At 40.9% G+C, this 15,006-nt stretch overlaps 1 protein-coding gene across 1 annotated transcript in view; it reads left to right on the top strand.

Annotated features, from left to right (window-relative positions):
• The first annotated feature begins 7,401 nt into the window (after nt 1-7,401).
• rbm19 (RNA binding motif protein 19) overlaps nt 7,402-15,006 on the top strand; it is an 89,686-nt gene continuing 82,081 nt past the window's right edge. The window contains exons 1-3 of the mRNA XM_035378507.1: nt 7,402-7,562; nt 11,305-11,487; nt 13,342-13,455. Of these exons, the coding sequence (XP_035234398.1) occupies nt 7,527-7,562; nt 11,305-11,487; nt 13,342-13,455 (333 nt within the window). The 5' untranslated portion in view covers nt 7,402-7,526. The remainder of the gene's footprint in view (nt 7,563-11,304; nt 11,488-13,341; nt 13,456-15,006) is intronic.

Raw genomic sequence — 15,006 nt, 5'->3', positions numbered from 1 at the left:
AGGTTTCTGTCAATGTTCTTGTTGCGTCTGTATGATAACAGCTTGTGAAGTTAATCATCCAAATAGAAACGAAAGTTAATTTCATCTTGTCGAGCTCCGCCGGCGGAGCTCTCGACCTCAGAGGGTTAAGAATTAAGTTACAATAAAAAATAAATAGTGTGTAAAGTATGGTGCAGCAGCATGGAATAGTGGTGGAGGTAGTCTCTGTGAAAATAGTCCAGAGGAAATGTAGTGCTACAGGGTGTATAAAAATAAAAATAAAATAAGTGGCTAGTGGAGTGTGTGTGTGTGTGTGGGGGGGGGGGGGGGGGCGGCTTGGCCGTATTCTGTTAAGTTAGGGTGGTGCGGGTCAAAGGAGGCAGCAGTGAGTTAAGGAGCCTGACAGCTTGGGGGAAGAAGCTGTTGCCGTAAGATCTGGCCCGTATGCTGCGGTACATTTTGCGGCAGGGGGGAAAAGTGACCATGGGAGGGGTGGGAGGGATCCTCAGCTATGCTGCGGGCCTTGCCTGTGCAGCGTTTGATGTAAATGTCTTGAATAGAAGGGAGAGGGACCCCAATGATCCTTTCGGCTGTCCTCACTATCCGCTGCAGGGACTTACGGTCTGAGACGCTGTAGCTCCCATACCAGATAGTGAGACAGCTGGTCAGGACGCTCTCGATGGTGCCCCTGTAGAACATGGTGAGGATGGGGGGGAGGTTTGCTTTCCTTAGTCTCCGTAGGAAGTGGAGACGCTGTTGTGCTCTTTTGGCTAGAGACGTGGTGTTGAGAGTCCATTTCAGGTCATCCGCGATGTGCACACCAAGAAACTTGATGCTTTTGACCTTCTCTACGGTGGAGCCATTGATGTGCAACAGGGACTGGTCAGCGCGGGACCTCCTGAAGTCAACAACCATCTCTTTTGTTTTGTCAACATTAAGAGAAAGGTTGTTGTCGGTACACCATATTTCTAGCTGCTCCACCTCCTCTCTGTATGCTGACCTGTCATTGTTGCTGATGAGACCTACCACCATCGTGTCATCAGCGAACTTGATGACATGGTTTGAGCTGTACTTGGCAGAACAGTCATGGGTCAGCAATGTGAATAGCAGTGGACTGAGCACACAGCCCTGGGGGGTGCCAGTGCTCAGTGTGGTGCTGCTAGAGGTGTTGTTTCCAATCCGGACTGTCTGAGGTCTCTCCGTCAGAAAGTCCAAGATCCAGTTACAGCAGCCCCAACTTTCCTATCAGCTTCTGGGGGATGATCGTCTTGAAAGCAGAACTGAAGTCTATGAACAGCATTCTCGCGTAGGGGTTTGTATTGTCCAGGTGGGAAAGGGCCAGATGGAGGGCAGAGGATATGACATCCTCAGTGGACCGGTTGGTGCGGTATGCAAACTGGCAGGGGTCTAGTGAGGTGGGGAGCCTGGTTTTCATATGGCCCAGGTATGTTGTCAGGTCCAGTAGCCTTGTGTGGGTCAACTCTGGACAAAGTGTTCCTGACATCAGCTGTGGACAGGCACAGTACCTGATCATCGAGAGGAGGGGTAGTCTTCCTTGCAGGCACGTCGTTCAGTGCTTCAAACCATGAATAGAAATCATTCAGCTCATCTGGGAGGGAGGCCTCACTGTCACAGGCACGAGGTGCGATCTTGTAGTCAGTGATGGCCTGAATGCCCTGCCACATGCGCCGCGTGTCTCTGGTATCCGGAAAGTGGCCATGGATTTTCCGCGAGTACACACGCTTTGCTTCCCTAATAGCTCTGGACAGGTTGGCCCTCGCTGTCTTGAGGGCTGCCTTGTCATCCGATTTGAAGGCAGCATCACGGGTTTTCAGCAGCGAGCGCACCTCAGTGGTCAGCAATGGCTTCTGGTTAGCTTGTGTGGTGATGGACTTGGAGACCGTAACATCATCTATGCACTTGCTGATGTAGCCAGTCACAGATGCTGCATACTCCTCCAAGTTAATGTGTTTGGCACAGGTAGCAGCTTCCTTGAACATGTTCCAGTCTGTGTGACTGAAACAGTCTTGCAGTGTTGAGGTGGCTCCTTCTGGCCACACTCTAATCTGCTTCAGAACCGGTTTGGCTCGTGTTAGCAGCGGTCTGTATGCTGAGATTAGCATAACAGAGATGTGGTCTGAGGAGCTGAGGTGGGGGCGGGGGGCATCCCTGTAAGCATCGCGAATGTTTGTGTAAACAAGGTCCAAAATGTTCGCCTGTCTGGTTGCAAAGTTCACAGGTTGATAGAATTTGGGCAGAACTGATTTGAGATTTGCGTGGTTGAAATCCCTGGCGACAATGACAAAACCGTCATTGGTCGGCTGTGTGATTATAGCTCGTTTTAGCTGTCCGATGATGCTGAAAAGTTTAGGAGATCGCTAATGTCAGTTTTAACTAGATAAATTATTTGATATGGTCTAAAACTATTTTTCTCAATATCATAGTGTTTGTTGCTATCTGTGAATGCTGGTGGTTGTTTTCCAAATATATGAATGCATTTTCAATCACCTGTGGAGAAGGGGGATGGGCTATGTGTAGTCTTCTTGTCACTGCTTTGCACTATACGTGATGCCTCCAACTCCTTCACCAGTTCCTTTGTTGTTGTCTTGGGGTTTTGTTGAACCTTTCGGACCAAAGTTTGGAGGCGTCTGTACTAACATTATTCACTTGGTCTGTCATGTTGTCAGCAAGGCAGCTAACGTTAAACTCAGTGAAAATTCCAAAAGCGGAACTGTCTAAAGTGAGGGTGTATTTTATTTGGATTTCAGAAATATAAATGAGTTTCCAGGAAAGATTTCACAGATGCAAAAGCAATAGATAAATGAGAAATGGCCTCCAGGAGCCAGAAGGGTAGACAGGGATTACTGTGCCCCTTGTTGGGTCTCACCTTTGTATTTCCTCAACTGTGTAATGCGGAAGCACATTGCAATTCTAGTCACAGCAGCTTACAGGATGTTGAGCTGAATCGTGTGTGGTTCGGACCAATTTGGATCAAATGTCTGATATGTTTTCACCAGGACCTGGTCTCCAGGTTCAACCAGGAAAGTTTCCTTAGCTGGGTAAGGCTCAGTTCTGTGATAATGTGAAACACACTAGGGCAAATAGTGTGCAATATTCAACTAAACAGTCATCCATTACATGTAATTCACCACTACCAATACATAAATCACCAGGAGTCCTCATGGGTCGACCAGTAAGAATTTCAACAGGTGAAAGTGAATCTAGATTACTTGGCCCTGGTTTCACAGAGAGAAGCATCACAGGTAGCTTGTCACCTAGTCTTCTCCTGAAATGAAGAACAATTCCTTTATCAGTGTCTTTCACAACCCCCCCCCCCCCAAATTTTGTATTGAGGCCTCTGCAGTAGTCAAGCATCTGCTGTTCAAATGTTCATCTACAACACCAAAAGCGTATCGAGAATCTGTATAGATACAGTATTTACATCAAAGAAGAATAAGAAAATGAGGTAGGTGTAAGTAAAAGTATAACAAAAATATTTCACAGCTGTAAGAATGTATACAGCTGTATCTTATAGTGCTAATAATTTGTATATTTTCACATATATTTTGCAGTGTTCCAATATCTCAATAATATTTAAAGGTCAAATACTGAGCCAAGCTTGATAAAATGGAAATCTGTACAGAAGACAAATCCAGTGTTTCAGCGTTTTCCTTCCTTTACATGACCAACACCACAGCTGCCTGGAGGACTAAAGTCAGCAAATAAGGAATCTTCCACAAGTGACTTTGACACAACCACATCCACAAATTGACTGCCTGATAAGAGTGACAGTTCACTCTCTGTTATATCTTTGAGACAGACATTTTCACAAAAAAATCCACAATCCACCTCTCAGATCACCTGAGAGGGGTTTTCTGGAACACACGTTCAGAAGATCTGAGATTTGCCCCGTATCTGTTTGCCATTGCTTTTAATTAAATATTGGGAAACTTGCACTGTATGTGTTAGTTTCAATTTTTCGTCAACTTTTTATTATGCCATTTGGTTAAACGCATAGCCCATGCTAATAACTCACTACAATTTCTTGGAGTATAGCCAATTTTTTTTTCACTACTGTCTCTACTCAGTTAATTTCCTGGATTACCATAAGATACATACAATTTAAATTTCTCTTCAACGTATCTTTCAAAAAGTTAATTCTTGCCCCATTCCCTAGTGGAGAAGGCAGCAAACAGATTAGATCCCGTACCAAGGGCCCATTGCTTGGGCAGACTCAAACCTTGTTGTAGCCAATGCTGAATTTTTGTAATATTCACTCAGACTTGTCCAAACTGCTTCAGAACATTTTGCTCAAGTTAGAGTATACACATCAAAAGCATATAGACTGCCTACTGCCTGATACTGCCCTATCTTACTTGAAAATGCCAAATGTGGGTCCTGTCACTGCAAATTAGGTAACCACAATTTAACCACAATTTGTCAATCAGATGGGCTAAGAGCTGTGTGTTTTAACACCGTGACCATTGCAGGTCTCCCCTTGCCCGGTTGTGGGTTAGGAATTGTGTCTAATAAGGAATTTACAGAATGGGGATGGCTCTTTCTTGTTTCAGCATGACAATGCCCCATGCACAAAGTGAGCTCCGTAAAGAAATGGTTTGGGTTTGGTGGGGAAGATAGCAGTTTGGTGGGTAAGATAGCAGGGGTGGGGAGGGGGGAAGGGAAGCCAGGGGTTCTGATTGAAGGGGGAGGGGAGTTGGTGGAGGGATTTGAAGTGGCTTCACCCTGTTTTGTAATAACTGTAGAATGAAATGAAGGATTAAAAAAATAAATAAAAATAGCCACTACACTGCAGGCTGCATTTCGAATTAATGAAAGATGAAGAGGATTGGTCAAAAAAAAATAAAAAAAATTTTGTGTTAAATATAAAGTTGGCAATAAACTTACGCGGTAAATATAAATGTAATACAGATTATTAATTATAATATTTTTGATGAAAAAAAAAGGAATGAGATGTAAATATAGGTGTGATGTTCAGGTGTCCACATACTTTTAGAAATGTAATAAAGTTCTGTTAAGGATGACTCGTTAATTATTGCCGTGTTGGGATTTCCAAAATATACGATTGATATACATTTAACGAACACTGTTTTAAAAATAGAAAACATGCTTACTAATTGTGGGAGGCGAGAACGATGCCTGGCGATCTCGTAGGGTAAGGGTAAAACCACACATCCTCTGAAGAGTTTGCCTGGCATTGCTCTCCTCTCCCACAATTAGCTGCTAGTAAGCATGTTTTCTATTTTTAAAACAGTGTTTGTTAAATGTACATCCATCGTATATTTTGGAAATCCCCTCAAAGCAATAATTAACGAGTCCTCCAAACAGAAATATGTGCAATGGAAAAATATAATTTGAAATCAAAGACACATCGGATCTTTAATCTGATTGGTTATTTGCATCATGTTCCCTGTCTTCCCGGTCACTCTGCCCACCTGCTTCGCATAGCCAGCTATCCCAGCATGACTTGCAGACATGAAAACTCGCCTTCAATTGAAATTAATAGGGGCAATTACAAAGTTGCTTCTTGTGGGAAAGGGTAGGCGCGTGACAGACCATGTGTCAGTTTTACAGTGGACTTCGTGGCAATACTACTGCCCTTGCAGTGGGTGGAGGATGTGTGCTCGGATAGGGTGGTTATATGCTCAGATTGTAGTTCGACGTTGATGTTTCTGCAAACTTTTCATTCATTACATTACATTAGATTACATTACACTACAGGCATTTAGCAGACGCTCTTATCCAGAGCGACTTACACAACTTTTTACATAGCACTTTACATTGTATCCATTTATACAGCAGGATATATACTGAAGCAATGCAGGTTAAGTACCTTGCTCAAGGGTACAACGGCAGTGTCCTTACCCGGGAATCGAACCGGCGACCTTTCGGTTACAAGCGCAGTTCCTTACCCACTGTGCCACACTCCGTCCCCCATTCAAACAGCAAACATGATGTGCTGTATCACATATTGCACACCCTTCTCAGAGTTCAGCGGGGTGGAGTATGGGTAAAGTTTCTCTGGGTGCCGACACCACCCACTATGGAGGGTGGTGACAGATCTGGAGGTCCCATTGAGGAAGCAAAAGGCATAATTAAAGCTGCAGTAAAGATGAGGTGACAGGAAGAGTGGGACAAGGAGAGCAGAGGTTGGCACCCTCATGCAATACAGAGACAGGTGGGGAAGGGGATGTTGTCTGGAAGGGATAGGAAGGAGGAATCCATACACAGGATGAGGTTGGGGGCGTATGGGACTGAATGGGACATTAAAAATTATGGGTAAACGTCCTACGGAGCTTTGTAATCACTGCCAGGTGTGGGAGTCAGTGACCCACGTTTTTGAGGAGTGTGGTAAATATGTGAGGGAGAGGGAGAGGCTATGTAATGCCCTGAGGGAACATGCCATTCGGGGTTTAAAACTGGGAGCACTGTTGAAGATGCCATCAGGAAATGTGGTGTACACTTGTTGGAGAATGTGTGGCTTCACCCTCAAATTCAAATTCAAATTCAAATTTTATTTGTATAGCGTATTTTACAGCAGTTGTCACAATACGCTTTACAGACTACCCTGGCCTAAACCCCCACAGGAGCAAGCCTAAGGCAACAGTGGCAAGGAAAAACTCCCTGTGGCAGATGGGAAGAAACCTTGGAAGGAACCAGGCTCAAGGGGGAAACCCATCCTCCTCTGGTCGGCTCAGGGTGCCCTAAGGGGTATTGGTAAAGCTGCATATTCTCTGACGTCTTTCTCCAGATTTCTTGGTCTAGGTTTATGGTTCATAAAATTATATGCATTGTTGTTATCAGTTACTCATCAAAAACACAGTACAAAAATAAATGATATATATCAACAAAAATGTGTTTTCAACTTACACAAATTCCAAGTTACTCATGCTGAGCTGACTATAAGCCATTTTAAAACTGGATAAATCTAGCCGTAAAAGTATTGATATCAATATGAGGCCAAGTTACAACAATATCGGCCATTTTAGCTCACACAAATTAAACAAGCTCTAGTCTAAAGCAATGCAACCCAATGTTTCCTAAATTATTTAATGTAACTTGGCCCTGTGTTTTTTCATCTTAGCAACTGAAGATAATAATTTGGCATGTTTGTACATTAAAATGTGTTTTCATTAAGATTATCTACACTGCAATGAGCCAGAAAAGGCATTACAATGTAGAGGATATTGTAAAGATTGAAACCGTTCATTTATGTCATTGAAGGGTGGAAAACACAATAATATGTCGTTAGGGGGTCTTCTAGGAAGGTCATCAAGCAAAATATTTTGTTACATGAACTTTCTAAGCTTGGAAACTGATCTAGCTGAAATAATTTTTTTTCTCTGCTAAATCTACTACTCCACACTCCAGTCCAGTCGGTGGCAGTAATGCCCCAATAAGCGGGTTACAAACCGCCATTAAACCGCAGAAGAGGACGATTTCCATGCTTGTATGTTGGCACGTAGTAATCACAGTTTTGTATTTCTCATGGTTTTAACAAGTTAATTAACAAAGGTGCGAGGGGTGAAATGTCTCGATTAATCATCAAGAATCTCCCGAACGGGGTGAGTTTTTTTTTGTCTGCTTACGAATGGGAACTTGAACACAGTGATGAAGTAACGTTAGAGGCTAATGTAAATTAACTACAGCTAGAACCAGCGTGTAGTAGCTTTGATGATAACGTTACTAAACTAACTAGCCGCCAAACCAACTATTTGACTCGTGTTAGGTTATTTTTACTTTGTTTGGCTTCGTGTCGTCCACGGGCTTGCTAGCTGTAATGAAAACGGATGAGCACATTACTACTTGCCAGCCAGTTAGCTGGCTACATAGCATACTCCATGTGCTACGGTTACCTATTTAACTAAATTAGAAGTTTTACACATCTGTTCTAGCTGCAACGTAAAGGCCGATGAAATATTTGTAAATTGTTTTTTCATCGCCCACTTCTTACTGTTATATCGTGCTGTTTCGAAAGTAGTTTTCAGGTTATTAAAAATGCTCAGACAAACAAAATTTAATCTGTGTTAGGCTACATCTGTAACCTTCGTAGTCGGTCTCCGTTTAAAACATTTAGTACCAAAATGAAGACGAAGTTAAAGCAATTTTTGGCAATTAATCAATTAAATCAGTCAAATTCCTGACACTTACACTAGCACTGTTACCAAAGAGATTCGAATCTCTACTTTGTTTTTTTTTTCGAATCTCTACTTTGTTGTTTCTACAAAGTTTTGGTACATGACGTGTTTCCGACATTATTTGTAGTGGTGGGCGTTCCAGTTGCTTTCAGGGACGCGAATCCTTTGACTCAGTTCCCTAAACGGATTGGTTCCCCGATTCGTTCACCAGTTCCTTCGTTCCTGACTCTTCCTTTTTTCCCTTTGTTCACTCACTCCAGTTCCTAGTGAACAAGAACGAGAGTCATGCAGTGACCGATTCCAACTTCTGACTCTTTGTTCACTGCCTCCAGTTCGTAGTGTTGCGATGTTCGAAATTCATTAAAATGAATCACTATGTTTGAGTCAGTTCATCTAATGAATTGTACTTTCGAGTCACTGAGTCGTTCAATTTATTTTCCCAGACTGCAGTGCGCCTCCTACGTGTTGCTTCGGTTTGGGTCTGCTGTTTTAAAAATAATAATAAATCATTTGCCGAACATGGGGGAGATCAGGGAAACAACTAACGGCTTTCGTGGTTGGCTTAATTCTGAAAATATAACTAGAGAGATTAATCATTTTCAATGCAAACAAACTTGGCTATGTTTACACCACAATGAAATTCGATGTTACGTCACCACGTTGCCTGAAGTTAAAGTTAAATTAAGTAAATACAGATCTCATAAAAACACGTTTTCAACATACAAAAATTCCAAATTACTCACACATACAAAGCACTGTCTATAACTCATTCCTTCAAACTGGCAAAATCTACGCCTGCCATTAAAAGTATTAATATTAAAATGAGGTCAAGTTACTGTACCACAAACAATATAGGCTATCTTGCCTCACAGGAATTAAATAAGCTGTATTCCAGGGCTATTCAACTTCAATAGCAAGTGAGCCGAATAGGAAAATCACTGGGGGTTCGTGGGCCAAACAGAATACTTTGTCAATTAATGGCTACAAATAACTCTTACAGTATAATGTTAATAGATATATTACGATATGGAATAAACTAGTCACGCGCATCCATTTTCTTTCACTTTAATGGTATCATTATAATCAATTCCAGACAGTCGCCAGTCCATACAAAAAAGTAAGAAAGCTATGGTTACGGCTGGCAAAGTAAATAAATACTTGTCAGTCCATTCGCTCTGGAATTGGCGATTTTCACAATCAACTTTACGTTTCTTTGGCTTCGAGAGAGACATTTTGAAGCTTGTTGTTAGCTTAGTGAGTTTCTCTGTGGCCTGCCAGCCCAGAATGCAACGTGAGGCTTGACTGAGCGAATGGCAGGTGTAATCCGGTTGCAGCCAATCACAGCACTGTGCTTTAAAAAGACGTAACCAATACCATATTGGTTCAGATCCTACAGTCTATGGTTCAGATGTCTCAAAGTAGCTCAGAGATATGTACCTTAGTTTTATTTATCATATCACACACATGCCTGCCTGATTTGCAGGCAGCCTCTTGCGGGCCATAGAAAAATTCAAAAGGGCTGTATCTGGCCCGCGGGCCGCTAGTTGAATAGGCCTGCTGTATTCCAAAGCAATGCTACCCAATGTTTCCTCAATTGTTTCAAGTCACTTGGCCCTGTGTTTTTTAATCTTTCCATTTTACAATGTCATTCAAACTCTGTGTCACATCAAAGTGTCAAATACCTCTATTTGCCTCATGCAACACATTTAAATTAATGTACAAAACTGCTGGTGAATACCTATAGGAAGCATATTCCTCCAGAAAACAAATGCTTATACTTGTGAACTTCATTTTACTAAATGTACAAGTTATTGTATATTTACTACTTAGAATAAATACTGCATGTAAAATACATATTGTACATACGTACATAGAATACTTTATCCCCATGGGGACATTTCCCTCACAGCATGTTACATTCACATTTACGAACAAACATTTATACTAAGAAACATACAAGCATTCACGCAAGGCTGGGCAGCTAAATACATACATACCAAATAGAAATTGGACATATTGACGCCTATTCAATCAATCTTGATGCTTACAAACCCATCCACACATATGTTTGGCCTGTCCATGAACTGTATGCTTATACACACAGGGCCAAGTGACTTGAAACAATTGAGGAAACATTCGTTTTTATTAACCTCTTAGCGCAAAGCCCCTAGTGGTCCCTAGCACTTATTTTTTACAGATGATGTAGCCTATGTATTCTATATTGCAGCCACAGACTGTCTGTTTTGTAAAGCTATGTCATGTTTGACTCAGGAATTTTTTTGTAACTTTGAGCCCATGGTTCTTTATGTTCAGAAAATAAAAAAAGATGAGAACTAAAATATTTCCAGCTATTTCTGTGATGTGCAGTATGCTTATTATCATAGGAAGTGATTACATATGACTCTTTCTTCATTAGGTAGTAGTTTTTTTAAAAATTGCAAATTTTTTCCTCGACTTCCCAAAATTTTACCGCAAAAAATCACATAAAAATTGCATCGCAATTTTTGAGAAAAGCCGCTGCAAAATCAAGCATTTTTGATCGCAGCAGTCACAAAAAAACTTTGTGAAATCCTGGAGGGACTAGGAGACTCTTCTATCAGTAAGAAAAAAATAATAAATCTCATGAAAGTATGGTGAAAAGAAGTTTAAGCTAACCTGTCGGGCAATCGAAACAAAAGTTGATAAACTTTTATTATATTATGTCTTTTAGGGCAAACCGTTCCTTTAACCCTGGGGTGCATAATAAGGGCTGATCCATTTCAGGATTATGTGCCAACTTAATTATTGACAGGCTGCTTCACAAGCACACTCTTCCTATGATGACAACTCGTAGTATGTTATCGTGTAATTATGACTAAATTGCAAATTTAACTCATAACTTGTCTAATTGCTTATGAAGCATTTGAAAGCATGTCAAATTATCATTAGTTAGCTGCAGTTCTCCTGTGCTTACGGGTTTGTGCCCACTGAAGCTGACATCAATTATGCAACACAAGCAAAGCAGGCAAATCTTGCAGTAGGAGGCTTGTGGCTTGTAACACTGCCAAGGATTGTTGTATTTTCGGTCTGCAGCCTTCATCAAATGTTATAGTATTGCTTTTTAAAATTGTTGTGTGTTGACTTCAACATGCCAGTTCACAGAAATTATATTGGTGTTTTTCATGTGCAGATGAAGGAGGAGAGATTCCGCGGAATGTTCTCTGCATTTGGGACTGTGACAGATTGTGGCCTGAAGTTCACCAAGGATGGAAAGTTTCGCAAGTTTGGCTTTGTGGGTTTTCGAACAGAAGAAGAAGCGGAGAGAGCTATGAAACATTTCAATAAGAGCTTTGTGGACACCTCCAAAGTGACGGTGAGGGAGGTTATACTACTAGCTTTTTTAAAGATTGAAAATGTAAAATAAAATATTGCTTGTTCGTGATACCCTGTATGCTATCCAGTAGGGCTTAGATTTCACATAGATTCTTCAGCATGGTCTGAAAACATACAATTATTAATTTATTGTGTTAAAAGAAACTTTGAGGATAATACCTCTGCATTCATCTGTGTAAAAATGTGCCATGGTTCTATAGTATATTAAGCCGCGTTTCCACCAAAATTACCCGGAACTTTCAGTCCCAGGAACTACTTTACCAGGAACTAAAAGGTTCCTTCAGCCAATGGTTGTCTGCGTTTCCACCGGGGTCTAAAGTACCGCGAAGATTAGGCAAATTAGCCCACTGACGTTGTCGTCGGTCCATCTGTCATATGATTTCTTCTGTAACCCCATACTACCACCGAAGTAGCCTACATTATTTTCTAATAACCGGGACAGCCCGGAGGGGTTTATTCCACTTATATACAACGGGTTACCAACAATGACTATATATGGTTACTTTTGTATTTATTGATTTTCATATATCCTCTCAAACACATTCATTAACAGCAGAAAACACGCACACGTTGTAAACAATTTGCTGTTTTATTACTTTCTCGTCGTCAATTCCATATAGGCTAATCGCAAAATGACAAGAATAGAACGAAAACTCGGACTTGCGTGAAAATGTAAATTAGTAGTGGTACAGCCACCGTTTGCTTTCCTTCGAAGTTACTGCTAGCCGAGCAGCGAAGTGTGCCCTCCAGATGCGAACCATGCACCATAAATGAGTCCATAGTCTTCCTGGTCTTTTCGTGGAATTGAAAAATGGCAGTAAAATTGAGTAAAATTACGGCAGTCTGAAAAAGCTAAAGGGAAGATTACTAGAATTAACCTGTTATTTTACCCGGATAAAAAGTGCGGAAGGTGATTTCCAGTTTGCTTGTACTGTATCACCAATGTTAATTATGCAGAACTACCGCATACCTCACATAACTGTATCAAACGTTTTGAGTCAATTACAACGGGCTAACAAAGAAAATATTCAGCAACCGAATTAATCCGTTTGAATGTTTTGGTAGCCTACGTAATATGCTGTCCCAGCACGAATGCTTAGCATTTTATAAAACGAATACTAAAGCAAGAAAAGAACAGAAGAGCACACGTTATAATTCCAAGACGTTGACAGGCTATAACCAAAAGTAGGCTACTGCGCCGCATAACATACAAGTTTGATTTGAAGTTATTATGAAAATAAATTGGTTTGCCGCTGCATATTTTCAAACATGGCGGGTAATGGCGGAAAATAAATACAACACAAATGCTACGAGTACTCGACCAATCAGAAATGTTCAGCGCTGCAAGCTCCACCCAAAAGGTTCCTGTACTTAGGGAAAGTACTACCCCCCGAGCAGGAACGTTTTGGGGGGTAAAACAAAGCCCCCAGAACTAAATTTAGACCCTAGTTCCTGCAGTGGAAACGCACTGAGTTCCTCAAAAGGTTCCTAGTTCCGGGGTATAGTTCCTGCGGTGGAAACGCGGCTTTAGTGGAACTTAGTTCCAGGAACTTGGATATTTCATTATATGAAAAAACACTAGAACTGAAGAATAAAAAATAAAAAAAAGATTTATGTCACACTCTTAAATGTTTTTGTTTAATTGACAGAGATACCTGACAGAGTACAAATTCTTGGACAATTAACACTTGATTTCTCCTTGGTGGTTCTTTAAATGAGTTGGATAAGTGCATTTGTACCAGCCCTGTTTTGTTGCATGCCTTAGTACAATAACATACAGGAGCTCATACAGTATGTTTGGTTGTCTTTGATGAGTTTGAACTTTTTGATTCAGGTGGAATGGTGCAAGTCCTTTGGTGACCCCACTAAGGCCAAGGCCTGGAGCAAGCACACCCAACAACCCAAGCCTGACTGCAATCACAAACAGTATCTGGAGGAATCAAAAATGGTATGGCCTTGGAGTACTTCTTTTGAGAGAACAAGTGACATTCTGACTTGATCTGGGTAATATTTTAGGTCACACAAGCTTTCAGAAATCTGCAATTTGAAAATCTAGGCCAAACTGCAATTACGAATAAGTGGTTGATTCAGCATTTGTTTAGCTGTTGAAACTAGATGAAAAAGTTGGAGGGCTATAGCATCTTTGCTTGTGTGACCTTTTGACCATTAGAACCTAATGGGATCCTAATGGGACTGTCATCATCAATGGTACTACGTCATCAAACTGTGCCTTTTTTCCTAGTTCCAAACATCCAGAAAAAAATGCTTAAATTAAGTGTTGAATATTTCAGCCATTGATTGGTGTACAAAAATGGCAGACCACTCAAAATTAAAGCTTATGTAATACAAGCAATCTACTGTGAGCCAAGGTGAATATTATAAAGTTGGAATGGCATGTCTAGCTTAAAAGCTGTAGGAGTAGAACTGCAGAATTTTAGGCAGAAAGAAAATAATATTAAGAAATTTTCAGTAGGTGGCTTTCACAATGATAGCAATGTTGTGAAAACCAGTTCCTTGAGTTTTTTACACCACAAACTAAATGGATTTCTGTCACCTTCCTTTTCATCCACAGTGGGCCATCCCCATTTTCTTTTCTTACTGTTTTATCGATTGGCTTGTCCCTGGTTGGACTATTGGCCTCCATTCCATCACATCGACTACTATTGGGTTAAATGCTATGATAAATATATAATTCAATATTGGGAGCTAGCTAAACTCCAACATGCGCCAGAGTTGTTTGAAACTTATGACCTGACATACTATACATTTCTGTAGGTTACTTGTAGAATGCCTGGACATACCTTTTGTTACATTTAACTATCAGCTTATTGATCATTGGGATGGCAGGTATCCCGCTAAGTTACAAATACAGCTTGGCGAGGCAGCATGCCCCATACCTATACAGCACAGAGAGTTTGGCACTTTTCAGGGTTCCCTACTCCAACAACCACAATGACCACAGACTCTCAGCCCTGAAAACATTCATTTCTGTACCTTCTGACCCCATTTCAACAGACAGAATTCACAAACAACTTCACACCTCTGCACAATAAAGCCCCAAACTTAGGGGATTTTGCCGTTTTTCCTTATTCTTCTTTTTCCTGCCACAGATGCTCCTAGCCCACAAAGAATATCTCCTCAATGGTCTTTTTTACGTACATCAACCAATAAAAACATCGGATACACACACATTAAATGAACATACACTTGAGGCCAAAAGATTAAATACACGTCGGCTAAAGATATTCAGACTCAGTTTTTCATAACTCTGCACATTTCTTGTTACCATAAATTTCTTTGGGCAAGTCAATTAGGGCATCTACTTTGTTCACATCAGAGGTAATTTTAAAACAATCGATGAGAGACAGATATATTTCAGCTTTAATTCACTAAATCAAAATTCCTGTGGGTCAGAAGTTTACATACACCAAGTTGACTGTCTCTTTAAACAGACTGGAAGATTCCAGAAATTGATATAATGACTTTTTAGAAGCTTCTG

Source organism: Anguilla anguilla, chromosome 10 (assembly GCF_013347855.1).
Source record: "Anguilla anguilla isolate fAngAng1 chromosome 10, fAngAng1.pri, whole genome shotgun sequence".
Classification (NCBI taxonomy): domain Eukaryota; kingdom Metazoa; phylum Chordata; class Actinopteri; order Anguilliformes; family Anguillidae; genus Anguilla; species Anguilla anguilla.
This window is presented reverse-complemented; position numbering and strand designations above follow the sequence as displayed.